The sequence below is a fragment of the Charadrius vociferus genome, unplaced genomic scaffold, assembly GCF_000708025.1.
Source record: "Charadrius vociferus isolate BGI_N301 unplaced genomic scaffold, ASM70802v2 scaffold744, whole genome shotgun sequence".
NCBI classification, from domain to species: Eukaryota; Metazoa; Chordata; class Aves; order Charadriiformes; family Charadriidae; genus Charadrius; species Charadrius vociferus.
Genome location: NW_009648252.1, coordinates 956,188 through 969,100, shown reverse-complemented (window position 1 = coordinate 969,100; position 12,913 = coordinate 956,188). Strand labels below are relative to the sequence as shown.

Genomic DNA, 12,913 nt, shown 5'->3' with positions numbered 1-12,913 from the left:
AGGTCTCCCCTCAGCCTCCTCTTCTCCAGGCTGAACACCCCCAGGGCCCTCAGCCGCTCCTCATCAGACGTGTCCTCCAGACCCCTCACAGCTCCGTTGCCCTCCTCTGGACACACTCCAACACCTCAACGTCCTTCTTGTCATGAGGGGCCCAGAACTGAACACAGCATTCGCGGTGGGGTCTCACTGGTGCCCAGCACAGGGACACCCTCACTGCCCCAGTCCTGCTGGCCACACTGGTCCTGGCACAGGCCAGGATGCCGTTGGCCTGCTCGGCCACCGGGGCACACCGCTGGCTCGCATTCAGCCGGCTCTGGACCAGCACCCCCAGCGCCTTCTCCGCCGGCAGCTCTCCCCACTCTGCCCCAAGGCCGTAGCGCTGCGCGCGGTCGGTGTGACCCGAGCGCAGGACCCGGCACTTGGCCTTGTGCACCCTCCCACCACTGCCCTCGGCCCATCGGTCCAGCCTGTGCGGACCCCTCTGCAGAGCCTTCCTACCCTCCCGCAGACCAACGCTGCCGCCCAACTCGGTGTCGTCTGCCAGCTTACTGAGGGGGCATTCGGTCCCCCCACCCAGATCACTGATAAAGATATTAAAGAGAACCGGCCCCAGCACCGAGCCCTGGGGGACACCACTTGTCACCGGACACCAACTGGGTTTGACTCCATTCACCACCACTCTCTGGGCACGGCCATCCAGACAGTTGTCTACCCCGCGAAGAGTACACCTGTCCAGACCATGAGCAGCCAGTTTCTCCAGGAGAATGCTGTGGGAAACCGTGTCAAAAGCTTTGCTAAAATCCAGGTAGATCCACAGCCTTTCCCTCATCCACTAAGCGGGTCACCTTGTCATAGAAGGAGATCAGGTTGGTCAGGAACGACCCCTTTCACGAACCCATGCTGACTGGGCCTGATCACCCTGTTCTCCTGCATGTGCCATGTAATGGCACTGAGGATGATCTGTTCCATGACCATCCCAGGCACCGAGGTCACAGTGACTGGCCTGTAGTTCCCTGGAACCTCCTTTCGGCCCTTCTTGTGGATGGGCGTCATGTTTGCCAACCTTCAGTCAGCTGGGACCTCCCTGGTTAGCCAGGACTGCTCATAATCTGACACTACTTCTCCTTGTTTCCCACCAACAGTCCATCCCACTAAGGCATCAGTGGGATGATGCCTTTTACAGTATCTGCCTGCATGCCTTTTCCCTCACCTTATCTTTCATATGTTCCACATATTCCTCCACATTTCAGCTTCAGTTGAAAAATTATTTCTGCAGTTCTTCTAGTGGAATTTCTAGTCGGCTTACATTAACATGTATACAGATTTTAAAAGTCACAAGAGCGTAATTTTCTTCTGCGCAGACCTGGCAAATCATGACCTCACTCACCTTTTGTGTATGTTGTACAACCGAAAGATTTATCTTCTGTTTCTGGATTTTTCACATGATTCTAAACTTTTAATATTTTCTGTCTGCAAACTACTTCACCTTTATGGAAGGCTATGTTTTAAACAAACAGCTCTTGCACAGAGGAATGCTCAAACCCTTCACTGAAAGAGCAATTACATACAATCATGCAATTATGTTATGAAAGTTTCCATTCTGTATTTTTTTCTAAAGATTTGTTCCTGCCTTTGGAAATTAGCGTGTCAGAAATGAAGATGAAAATACAGAAAATACCGCATCAATAGCAGATTCCTTTTCTGCCTTAAATTCCTTAGAACAAGAAGAAATGACCAGGTAGCATTAATCTAACTTACTGTACTTTCACAAGACTACAAAACTCAAAGGATTATTTTTTTTTTAAATTAGAAACTGCATAGTTTGGGCCAGCTCTGGTGTATGAATCTGTGTCTATTTCATGGTGACATTATTGTACAGACTTTCCCATAATCTCCTTTAAACTTCTGACAATTTGAAAAAAGTGAGAGTAGAAGACTAAAGAGTTTGGTTTTTAAAAAAATCTGGATTAAATAGTTCTTATTCTATTATATATTTCAGCAGTTGGAATAAGGTAGACTGAAAAAAATGACTATGACATGTCAATGTTACCCAGTGAATTATAATGGGTTTCTATATACATAAGCATAAGATACTCTCCCTCACTTCAAAACCTTTTTCCTCCCAATTCTGAAACAGTCTATAATTCAACTGCATCAAGATGGTTAACACATAAAGCTGTAATTAATAATATCAGGCATCTCTCTTCATGGGAACTAATCAAGTATATTTAAAACAGTAGTATAATTAAAATAATATCTTACTACAATGAGCATAAAATAAGGCTACTAACCCACAGCATGAACTGTTCCTCTATGCTTCTTTGAAATCTTGTTTGCCTTAACTATATGTAGAGCATTTTCTTTGAACTGCAGCTCACAAAGTCTTTCAAGAAGAACTGTCATTTCTTCAGTGATGGTATCCAGATAAGTTTCATTAATAAACTTCAGTGATGAAGAAGGATCAATAGTTCCACTTAGTATATACAAATCCTCTTTTATCATTGTGCACAATGTGGGTACGGAACTTCGGTAACCATGAACCACCTTATCAAAATTTGTTTCACCACAACTAGACAAAATACAGTTCTGCAGAAGATCGCTAACCAGTTTATTCTGCATATTTTGATACTTGGTTAAGACTTCTGATTCAGGATAAAGAAACAAAAGTTGCTGTATGCACTGAGTTTTAAACTCCATTTGTTGTTGTAACGCATTAGTATTTGTTTCTCCTTGACTTTGCAGTCTATTTACTAAAAATCGTCGAAGATGCAGTCTCACATCATCCCAGAGAGATTTCACATCCGTAGTTGTATCATCCTCAATGGCATGAAGGGAAGAGGTTAACTCAAAAGACGTCCCACTTGGAGTACAGGGAAATGAGACACCACACTGGCTAGAGAGATCCAGAAGGAAGTGAAGTATCATTTCTTCTTGGTTTTGCTCATTCCTCAGCAAGTTTTGCTAACAAAGGTAAATAAGACAGTATTTTAGAAATGTTTCCAATGCTAATTATTTTACCAGTAAATAAGAGACTCAAACAAATTGCTATATAAACAACAGAAATAACAAAGCCTGTTTTCCCATGGATTTATGCACCAATCCATCTCCTTGTCTACCTACTCCAATAACTCACATTCCTCTTCCCATCCTTCTTACATCCTCAACCTCTTTTCTCAATCAATTCTAACCCACAATTCAAAGGACAGCTTTGCAAAGCTCATTAGGTAAGCCTTGGCAGCCTGCTTCTTGTGGTCCACACACACATCTTTGAAGGAAGATGGTATGAAAAATTACTCAAGATTTACACAGATAATGACAGGTTTTGCTCATAAAACCAAGACAGAAATTTATGAAATGAAACATCGTTGCTTTCTATGTTCTGGCTCAGCAGCCAACCATCAACGGGGACATCCTAACGATAAAATAGTATTCCCAGGACCCCCTAAAAGAACTAAAATCGAAAACTTCTTAAGAACTGAACAGGCTTAGATCACACAGAACAGACAAATAAGAAGCTGTGTAACCTGTCAAACCAAGATGCAGACGAATGCATTAACAATATAGTGACTTTTAAATACATCTCAGCTGTACAGGTTGGAGAAGAAGGAAGCCAATTAACAAAGCAGCTGAAACCACATGGATGGACGTACTGTTCCTACTTCATCTGAGCTCGAAGAACTCCCCTCTTGGTCCAGGGCCAGGATCGCTGACCCTAGAGCTGCCTCAAGTTCAAGAGGCTGTGCAGCAAACAGCAGGTCCTCTTGTCACAGCTCAATGCTCTCTATTTGGCCCAGAACGACACAAAATTAAACAGTACTCTGCAGCTTTCTTTAATATGTATGAGACAAACCATTTAGATGAACAAGGTGTGTCCAATATATGAGTGGAAGACCATCCCGAAGTCCCGTGGTCACTGGACACCAAAATTTCCCTCCTCTCTCAGAGAAAAAAACTTGCCTGTCGTAAACCCTTATCCCACATCCTCAACGTTGTTCCTGCTGCACGTTGGCCTTGGCTATAGTCCTAGGCCCATCAGCTTTTTATTTGTAAAGACCTGCTCTCAATCCTCCAGCTGAACGACAGCTGACTACACATTTCCCCATCACAGTCACAAGAAAACTGACTGAAATTGGTGGTACTCTTGATTTTCTGGCTCTCAGGAACCAAGGGGGCAAGCCTTAGGTGAATCAGGATCTAGAAGCCCTCTCACTTGCCCCCCACCTCCCATCACGTCTCTCCAACAGAGACAAGCGTTGTGGCAAATCAGATAAGGGTAGCTCTTTCCACTCATGTCCTTTACCTGGGTCTCCCACCTATACTCCATCCTATAAAGCAAGGCTGGTAAAGAAACCTTCGGCAACCTTCCACCTTCAGATTTATTTAACCTAAAGTATTTGAGGAAATTATTTGTTTTATTTCTTTTCCCATTTTGAAAAAGAAAGAAATAAATCAAATTTGAGTACAGTATTGCTTAAATATAGTAATTTCCAATACAAAATGTTCCATTTTTCTACTGTAGCAAGCTTTTATGAGTAGATAATCTATAAAAATATAAAAACGACAAAATTAAGAACAAAATCTTCAGTGGACTTCCCCCACCCCCGCTTTTGAGTCACAACAATTTTTAATATCAGAATTGCTATTCTTTGCACTGGATGATTCAGAACTGTTGCACTCTTATGGGAGAAAACAAGAGTTCGACCTTCCTACTGCCCTTTCCTCTGGAGTGCTCCATGATGAAAAATAAAAAATAAAAGACTTGCACCACAGTAGCTAATTCTGAACAAAATACAGAGAGCACGATTGCCTCCCATACAAGAAAGCCTTAAAAATAACAGACTAGCTATATTTCTTCTATTTTACATCCTTATTTCAGAATGTTTCCTATGAATTTTTTTACTTACAAGCAGGAAAAACACGTGGAAGACAGAATAATAAAGGAAATTACCAGTCAAATATTATCCTATGAAAGCATGTGCATGTGATAGAAATATGTATAACTACTTAAAATCTTAAATCATACATATCAATATGCACATATATAAGGCTGATTTGATTTTCTTTTATTATTTACTAAAGTATTCTATAATGTTTTGTGTCCCCAAAGAGAACATGTCTCTGTGTGTAAACTGAAACCCTAATCAGTAACCACTGTGTTGAAGAGTCAGGTCTCCACAGGTAGACTTCTGGAGCGTAAAGATTTTTTTTTTATGAATCATGCTCAAATACTATATTCTGAAATGAACAAAACAAGAGAAGCTGTCAAAACAGTGAATGTAACTGATGCCTTTGGATGATGAATCCAAAACGCCTCCCAAGCAAATCCCTACTGCTGTTTTTTGAGGTTAAGCAGAAACATTTTTATTCATGAAAGCCAGTAAGAATCTAAGTATTGTTTCAAGCCCTTTGCAACTTAAACTAAAGCATTAAGAACAGTGAGCTTGCAGATGCCATCTTAGACTTAGTGTTACTCAGAAAAAGAGCCCCTGAAGTGAACTTTGAAGCTCTGAAAACACAGTGTCATCAAGTCTCTTTGAACTTTGCCTATATTGACATAAGCTTTTCTACTTGAAAATTAATCTGTAAAAATACTTCAAAAGATGATGCCAAAACTATTCAAGAGAAAAAGAACCAATTTAGTATCCAAAGGTTTTAGAGAAGCACGAAAAGTTCTCTTACCAACACAGAAAGTTAGTGACTATTTTATACAGGAAAACACTTGCGGTCTACCAACTGGAGTACGACCTACTATAGGCTATTACCTATCACATCAATAAACAAATCCTGTAAGACAAAGATTTCATAAAAAAAAGTGTATCGTTACTTTAGCAGGAACAGAATACAATGAAAATGTGTTCATGTACATAGTCAGCTTTTTAAATATTTAGAATTACAAAACAGTACACAGAATGACAAAATTTCACATAATTAACATTTTCAGGCTTCGTGAAGAAACTCTCACTATTTCTATGAGAGTGCATAAATGCACGGGAATAGCATTCTAACAATAAACCTAAATAAAGCACCTCAGCCAAAGCACATAGAGAACTTGGCACTCTTTTTTTAATTGTTCCAGCAGCTTAAAAGATAAACAAAATCCCTAACAAAATAGAGACACATAATAAGGGATAACAATGAATAGGGATATTGTCCTGAAGTAGAAGGAAGGTTACTATTATTGAAGATGTATTATAGAATACTTAATTAAAAGCTTGCCAGTGAGAAATTAAGTCAACTGAGTAATTAGTTCAATGGATGGAGACACACATTTTAGAAAGGTCAGATCGCAATAATCTCATTAATACTGAAAATTATGGAAAATAGTTTACTGTAGACCTGTTTATGGAGCTAAACATCATCTACTGTGAGTATAACTTCTTACAGATGGGCTGTCTATGCTAATACATAGACACTTTTCATCTGTAGTCTCATCTACACAACAGGCTATATTATCTAAGAAGCCATGAGCCTGGAAACAGCGATGTCCAAGTTCCCAAGCTCCAGATGTTTTCCCGATAAGCTGTGCAGAATTGATACTTTAAGGTTTCTTGCACATTGCTGCCTGTTTAGCAGCCTGCCACAGAGCCATTCGCAAGGCTTAACTGGACTCTAGAGCCCACAGCCAGGCTACCACGCAGCCGGTAAGCTCCCGGGCAGCGGAAGAGCTAGAAAGCACATTTTGTGTAAGATACAGCTGAAGTATTCCAGAGATGGGGACCTTCTGGTGTTTCCCAAACAAATGCCGCCACCTGGTGTTCAGGTATATGGCCTGAATGGACCTTGGAGAAGGAAGAAAGCAGAGAATGGACACAAGTTAAGTCTTCATGGCCATGACCTCTTTCGAGGGCATTTAAGTAAGGATCTAACTGAGCTAAGTGGAATAACAAAAGATTTCAAAAGTCAGCATTTTCTGGGATTCTCTCATTTTGTCTAGATTAAATATGACATGTTAGCAGTCTGACACCCTTGAGTAGGGTGATTGTTAACAGCAACATTCATACTGATCGCCTGTGTTCGAAGGGGACAAAATCACTTCTTCACCACATGAACATTAAAGACATGGTGTTTCTAGAGAGGACTTCCTCATTCAATACATCTTAATATCAAGTGGATTCAAGGGTGACTGAAAGATCAACGACCAGTTTTAAGAATTAACAAACTGAGAGGCAATTTGATGTAGCTCGAGCTCTAGCCAGGAGAGAGTCCCATAGGAGAAAATACTCCACTTCTCCACAGTGGTTTTCCTCTGCCGATAGATCCAACCTTAGCCTAAATGTCCTACAACTAAACCATGACATGGAAGTGAGAAAGAACAACCCACTGGATACTGTTTATTTGTTTTGGCACTCATATATATGTACATCATATAAACACACATATACATAGCTTATATATAAACTTGCAGGCTGTTATTTACTGAGGTATCATCCTTCATTTATCTAGTCAATTCAATTTTCCAGACTTCCATTTCCACACATATATTCTAAGGCTAAGTTTTAATAAAAATTTTGGATAAAAATGCCTTCTAAAATGATGGAATTTTTTGTTGAAGTGAAATTTGATTTCTGGTTACGTGTAGTTGTACAGCTCGCTAGGACAATGGATATAGCTCCAACATTTCTAATTAGAAAAAAATAGGTAGGAAGTTAATGCTTAAATAATGCATAAAGGACAATAATGGGTATTAGGTAAGTTAAATTCATACTGATACAAGTGAAGAACAAGCAGTGACAGTAACAGCCCCGGTGTAGACAGTAACTGCAGATGTGTTTTACCGACATGTTTATAAAACAGTCCTAGCAGTGTTCAATACATGGTAGGATCGTGAAGAGATTTTGTCCCAAGTTTGTCTACTTAAGGCATGGTCAAAAGGAAACATAACATAACTGCAGACATCAGTACCAAGCCTTGTAATAGAATTTCTGAACTATCCTCACCACAGTGAAGACTGAAATGAGAAAACTAATTAACCTCAACATCCCCCACCCATATAACCAACTTTCCCAAACATTAAATTATTAGTAAACAATTAGCAAATAGTTTTTACCAGGGTCCTAAGGAACTCCATCAGCTCTCCATGGTGTGTAGAAGAGGGTCTGAGAGAACTAAAATTGCAGTTGTTTAGCCACTGAAGGCAGTCAGTTGTGCTTTGAAGTATTTCATCAGTACATATTTCATTTACTTCTGATTGCAGGTCTTTAAGACACTGTTCTATGCTAAAAAAAAAAAAAAAACAAAACAAAACAAAAACCAAAACCACAAATCACAGGATTTTTTTGGTGACTCGGAGATAAAAGCATTTTATATATTCCATATTTTAAAAAGAAAAACTGCTTCATATTAATGTGACACTAGTCCTTCTTCACAGATTAAATTACTCTCACTAAATAAGGCCTGAATTTGCAGGATTAACATTTAAATACAGTTGAGTTAGAGCTAAAATAAATTTTGTTCAGGCCAGACTGTACCATTCTCAGTAGGAGTAAGTACTGCCTCACTTCTCAAATAATCTTGTATTTTTTAATAAAGTGAACAAGACACTACCCAACCTCAGATCCAGTCTTTGGTACTTAATTAGCTAAAGCAGAGAATAAACACTGAATCAACTACCATATTCAAAGGTGAACATGTCACTTTGCCACTTTAGCAATCAGCAGTTGTTTTATAATACATAACATATATTAATGACTTCTTAAAGACCCACTGACATCACAGAAAATGCTGAAAAGAATTTTAGAGTCAGTTGTGCTGAGAAAGCAGATCTTTTCTTTCTTGTTTTTGTCATCAGAATATTTCAAAGAAAACAGAGTGTGTTTTCAAGGAGCTGATCGACTCCTTAACATTCACCTAGAATCATAATCCTGTTTATGAAATCAGATGCAGCTGGTACGGTTATTACAGGGATTTCAGTTGCAAAAAATCACAACAACAACTGAATAACCAGAATTATTCTATTTCTATTTTGGTGGACACTTACATGAAAACAAACAAACAAACAAACAACATACCTACAAACAATCTAACTCTACATTTTTCCCCACAAAAAAATCTTTTCGGTATTTCAGAACTACTGTTTTTTAAAAAGCAATGCTTAATACTTTATATAGTTTCAGTTAGAAAAGTAGTATTGACTAGATCTAGGCAGATCTAGATTTAATACAAATGGAGTCAACAATAAGACTGATGCCAGTTTTGATTTATTGAAGTGCAAAGTGATTCTCACTACTATATGAATTTTATTTTGGAGTATGTGAGTTATTCAACTTACGTTCTTACAGCTGTTAAAGGATGCAAGGTTTAACACAAATTAAAATTTAGTTCTTTCCATCTTTGTAGACTTAAGGGATTAGATGAGACTCAGCTCTTTACAGGTATTTTTCAATGTCAGATACTTTTGATATTATTGCTGTCTATTTTCATGACATCAGCCAAACAACACTCGCCTATTATACTGCCACTCGCCTCTCCATTTTATAGACATGAAGTATGATTGTTTTTCTTTAACTCCTCTCTAACATTTTCAAACTTGACTAGTTTTGGCAAAAGAAGACAAGAGAAAAAGATTAGAAAAGAGGCCAGGGAGAGGAGAAAAGGAGAACAAGAGGAGAGGGAACAAAAACAAACTGGAAAACAAATAAAATCTTTAAGTGTATTGCGCACTGTGACAAAAATAACAATTTAAAGACCTCCAGTTTAAAAAAAACCACCTTGCATAAAGTTTTAAATTATATTCTGCATAACTTCTCCATGTGGAAAGATCCATTTCCCATGAAATGGCATCTTTTTGGAGGAAAGTATTTTTATTAAAAATATAATCTGCTTTGAATATTAAATTTTTATTAAAAAATATTAAATACTACTAAGGCATATCAATCTGTAACAAGAAATCAGAGATGAAAGACCATCTTGCATGTCACCCACTGAGTATATGTCATCGTTTAATTCTGCCTGCAGTACTGTTTTCAGTATGTGGAAGAAATACTTTTTCGATTTTCTACCAGATATTCTCCTTGTTTGAGTGATTTGCATTTTATTCTTTTACAGACGTTATGCAATCTATGTGAAATCCGTACTAGCTGACTCATTCTGATCAACAGCAATAAAGTAAATCAGTGTCATCCCTACCTTTGGGAACTGAGTCTGTTAGTTTGGATTGACATTATAAAAAAAAAAAAGCAGTGGAAAAAAAATAAGCAAGTTATCACACTAAATTAAGTTCAGAGATAAACAGTAGTTGCATTTTCCTTTTATTTTTAAGTTACCTAAAACAAGCACAAAAGAGAGAAGTATATTCTTCCTGAGAATGCCGTCAAGACTTATCATCTATGATAGGTTTCGTTTTGTGCCTTTTATTTCTTTAAAATAGAGTACTAAATAATAACAAGCTGAATATGAAAACTGCGTCAACTACAATTATAGAATGCAAGGACAATCATAAGAATGTAAGTGCAGAAAAAGTGTAGCATTTTGAATGTCACAAAAAAATTACATACATTGTTTCCAAAACTATGACTATACAACTTCTAAGAAAAATTTAATCAAAATAAGTAGGTCATTTTGAACAGCTTATTTTCCCATATCTAATTGTATTCACTAAGAATTATGGGTGTATTTGCTTTATGCTTAAAAGACATGAGGTAAACCATTCACAGTGCATCTACTCTATCAAAACAAAGTCACCGCATTTTACAGCTGTTTTATCTTCAGAAAACAAATTCAGTAACTACAACTAATGCTAAAATATATAAAAAGTTTCAAAACTTATGAATACATGAGTGGCCTGTAAAACACTTCTGTAAAATTGATGCAAAAGTATTAAGATTTTACCGAGCATGACTGAGCTCAAAATGAAGTGGACTGAAACAAGTATCTTCCCACCATCAAACGACCTCATCAGGAGCACAAAGGACCTCCGCGAAAAACAATCGCTCTCTGCCTGTGGCCCACTCAGGTTCCTGAAGGGATGGCGCTGCCATGAGTACCAATTCTAAACTTGGCAAAAGATCGGCGTCTATCTTTTTAACTTGTGAAACCTGTTCTCGGGACTATGAAACTGAATGCCTTGTTCATACACCTTGCCTCCTGGGACACCATCAAAGGCTTTTACTGTGGTGTGCTGATGTGCCTCATTCAATCATACCCAATAGATTACGGCATTGTGCATCCTAAAAGGGACCACTGTTGTTAGTCTGTGCCAATCTGCTTCAATTAGGAACCGGTTGTTACACTCATCTTTGACCGAGGAATCTGTGAGCAAGCCAATACGCTACAAGCTATGAATAGGCGACAGCCTTCTCAAGACCAGATATTTTGGTAATTTGTCCCAACACTGATAAGGGGATTAGGCGGATAAATTTCAGTGGCCCCTCCTGTAGGTACAAATCACGATGTCTGTTCATTTTATCTAATCCTTTTGTTCCAATAAAGTAAACATTGAATTAGGACTAAAACTGTTTTTCATTGAATAAAAATATTTTCATCATATTTACTTACAACATACTACAGGTAAACATGTTCTCAAGAACAGCGCTATTTCTTTTAAGATTTTTGTCAACTTGTAGTATTGCATGAACATGGTTAATTACAGATAGTTATTCCTTTACAAGTATTACAACATTAAATGAAATATTTAGGAATTAGGCTGCCACTGGAAAAAAAAAATTATTCTATATTATCTGAGTTTAGAAAGCAATCATTTTAAATAAAAGACTTCTGCCAAATAGGATTACAATTATTCTCCCTATGTAGGCTAGTATTTAAAACTATAATTCACATCAGCGTAGGGAAAATAAGACTTTGATTTCCTTTTTTACAGAGGAAATTTACTGAAGTTTTAAAAACTGCAAACAAAATACATCAATAAAAATTAAAAATGTGAAAAATGTGCTTAATATATTTAATGAATTTTATTCTTAAAAGTACAACTACAAAAAGTCATGTAAAGTACTAAATTCCTTTTTTCACCCAAATAATCCTTTTTCATTAAGGTTTAACTGCAAATACATTTTAGTAAGTTCAGTGTAGGAAATAAGCTCCTTTTTTTGGAACAAACTGAGGCATCAACCCAGATGATGTCAACTGACACTATACATGGACGATAGTAGTGTAAATGGTCTTAAAATCATGTGCAGTCAATGGAAAAATACAACCATGCAACCCTATCTAAATCAGGAATACCAGATCTGGAGTAAAACAGGGAAACCAGGCACAGTTCAGTACTTAATGCTTTTTCCTTATTTACTATAGTTAACTGGTTCTGTGCTCCATATGTGTTTTGTGAAACGTTCTCTGAAACTCTAAACTTTAATGATAAGGTGAGGCATACAATTTGTGTTTTAGGGGATCATTTAAGGTGATCAATGTTGAGATATTGCTGAACCTAACCAGATGATCTCCGGAGGTCCCTTCCATCCCTGACCATTCTGTGACTCTGTGAAATTAGCCTGCTGGTATTACATTAGAATAGCTGGTCCTGATCAGATGTAAGGTCCCCACGTCTCTGACAGTGGTCATTAGGAGATTCCGAAGAAGAATTAAAAAACCCAAGGAAAAAAAAAAAAAAGGTTAAGATTTCTCAGAATATTTTCATTGTGTCTAGCAGTTTGTGGCACAAGTACTTAAATCAGACAGTGTCCTAATATTTATCAGGCCTCAATCTTTTCTTCCAGATGATTCTGCTTTTCTTTCAACCTGTGGAACTGTTCAGACATAAACAGAAAAAAATAGTCACCAAAATACTAAAAAAGGAGTGAATACAAAAGCTCAAAGAAAAAAATTAACCTTTCACAGAATTCACAGAATCACAGAACGGTCAGGGTTGGAAGGGACCTCTGGAGATCATCTAGTCCAACCCCCCTGCCAGAGCAGGGTCACCTACAGCACGTTACACAGGACAGCATCCAGGCGGGTTTGG

At 38.0% G+C, this 12,913-nt stretch overlaps 1 protein-coding gene across 1 annotated transcript in view; it reads right to left on the bottom strand.

Annotated features, from left to right (window-relative positions):
* Positions 1–2,286: 2,286 nt before the first annotated feature.
* The window catches only part of KIAA0825 (KIAA0825 ortholog), a 19,064-nt gene continuing 8,437 nt past the window's right edge, over positions 2,287–12,913 (bottom strand). Inside the window, exons 2-3 of the mRNA XM_009884329.1 lie at positions 8,048–8,216; positions 2,287–2,961 (exon numbers count right to left, since the gene is read on the bottom strand). Of these exons, the coding sequence (XP_009882631.1) occupies positions 2,287–2,961; positions 8,048–8,216 (844 nt within the window). The remainder of the gene's footprint in view (positions 2,962–8,047; positions 8,217–12,913) is intronic.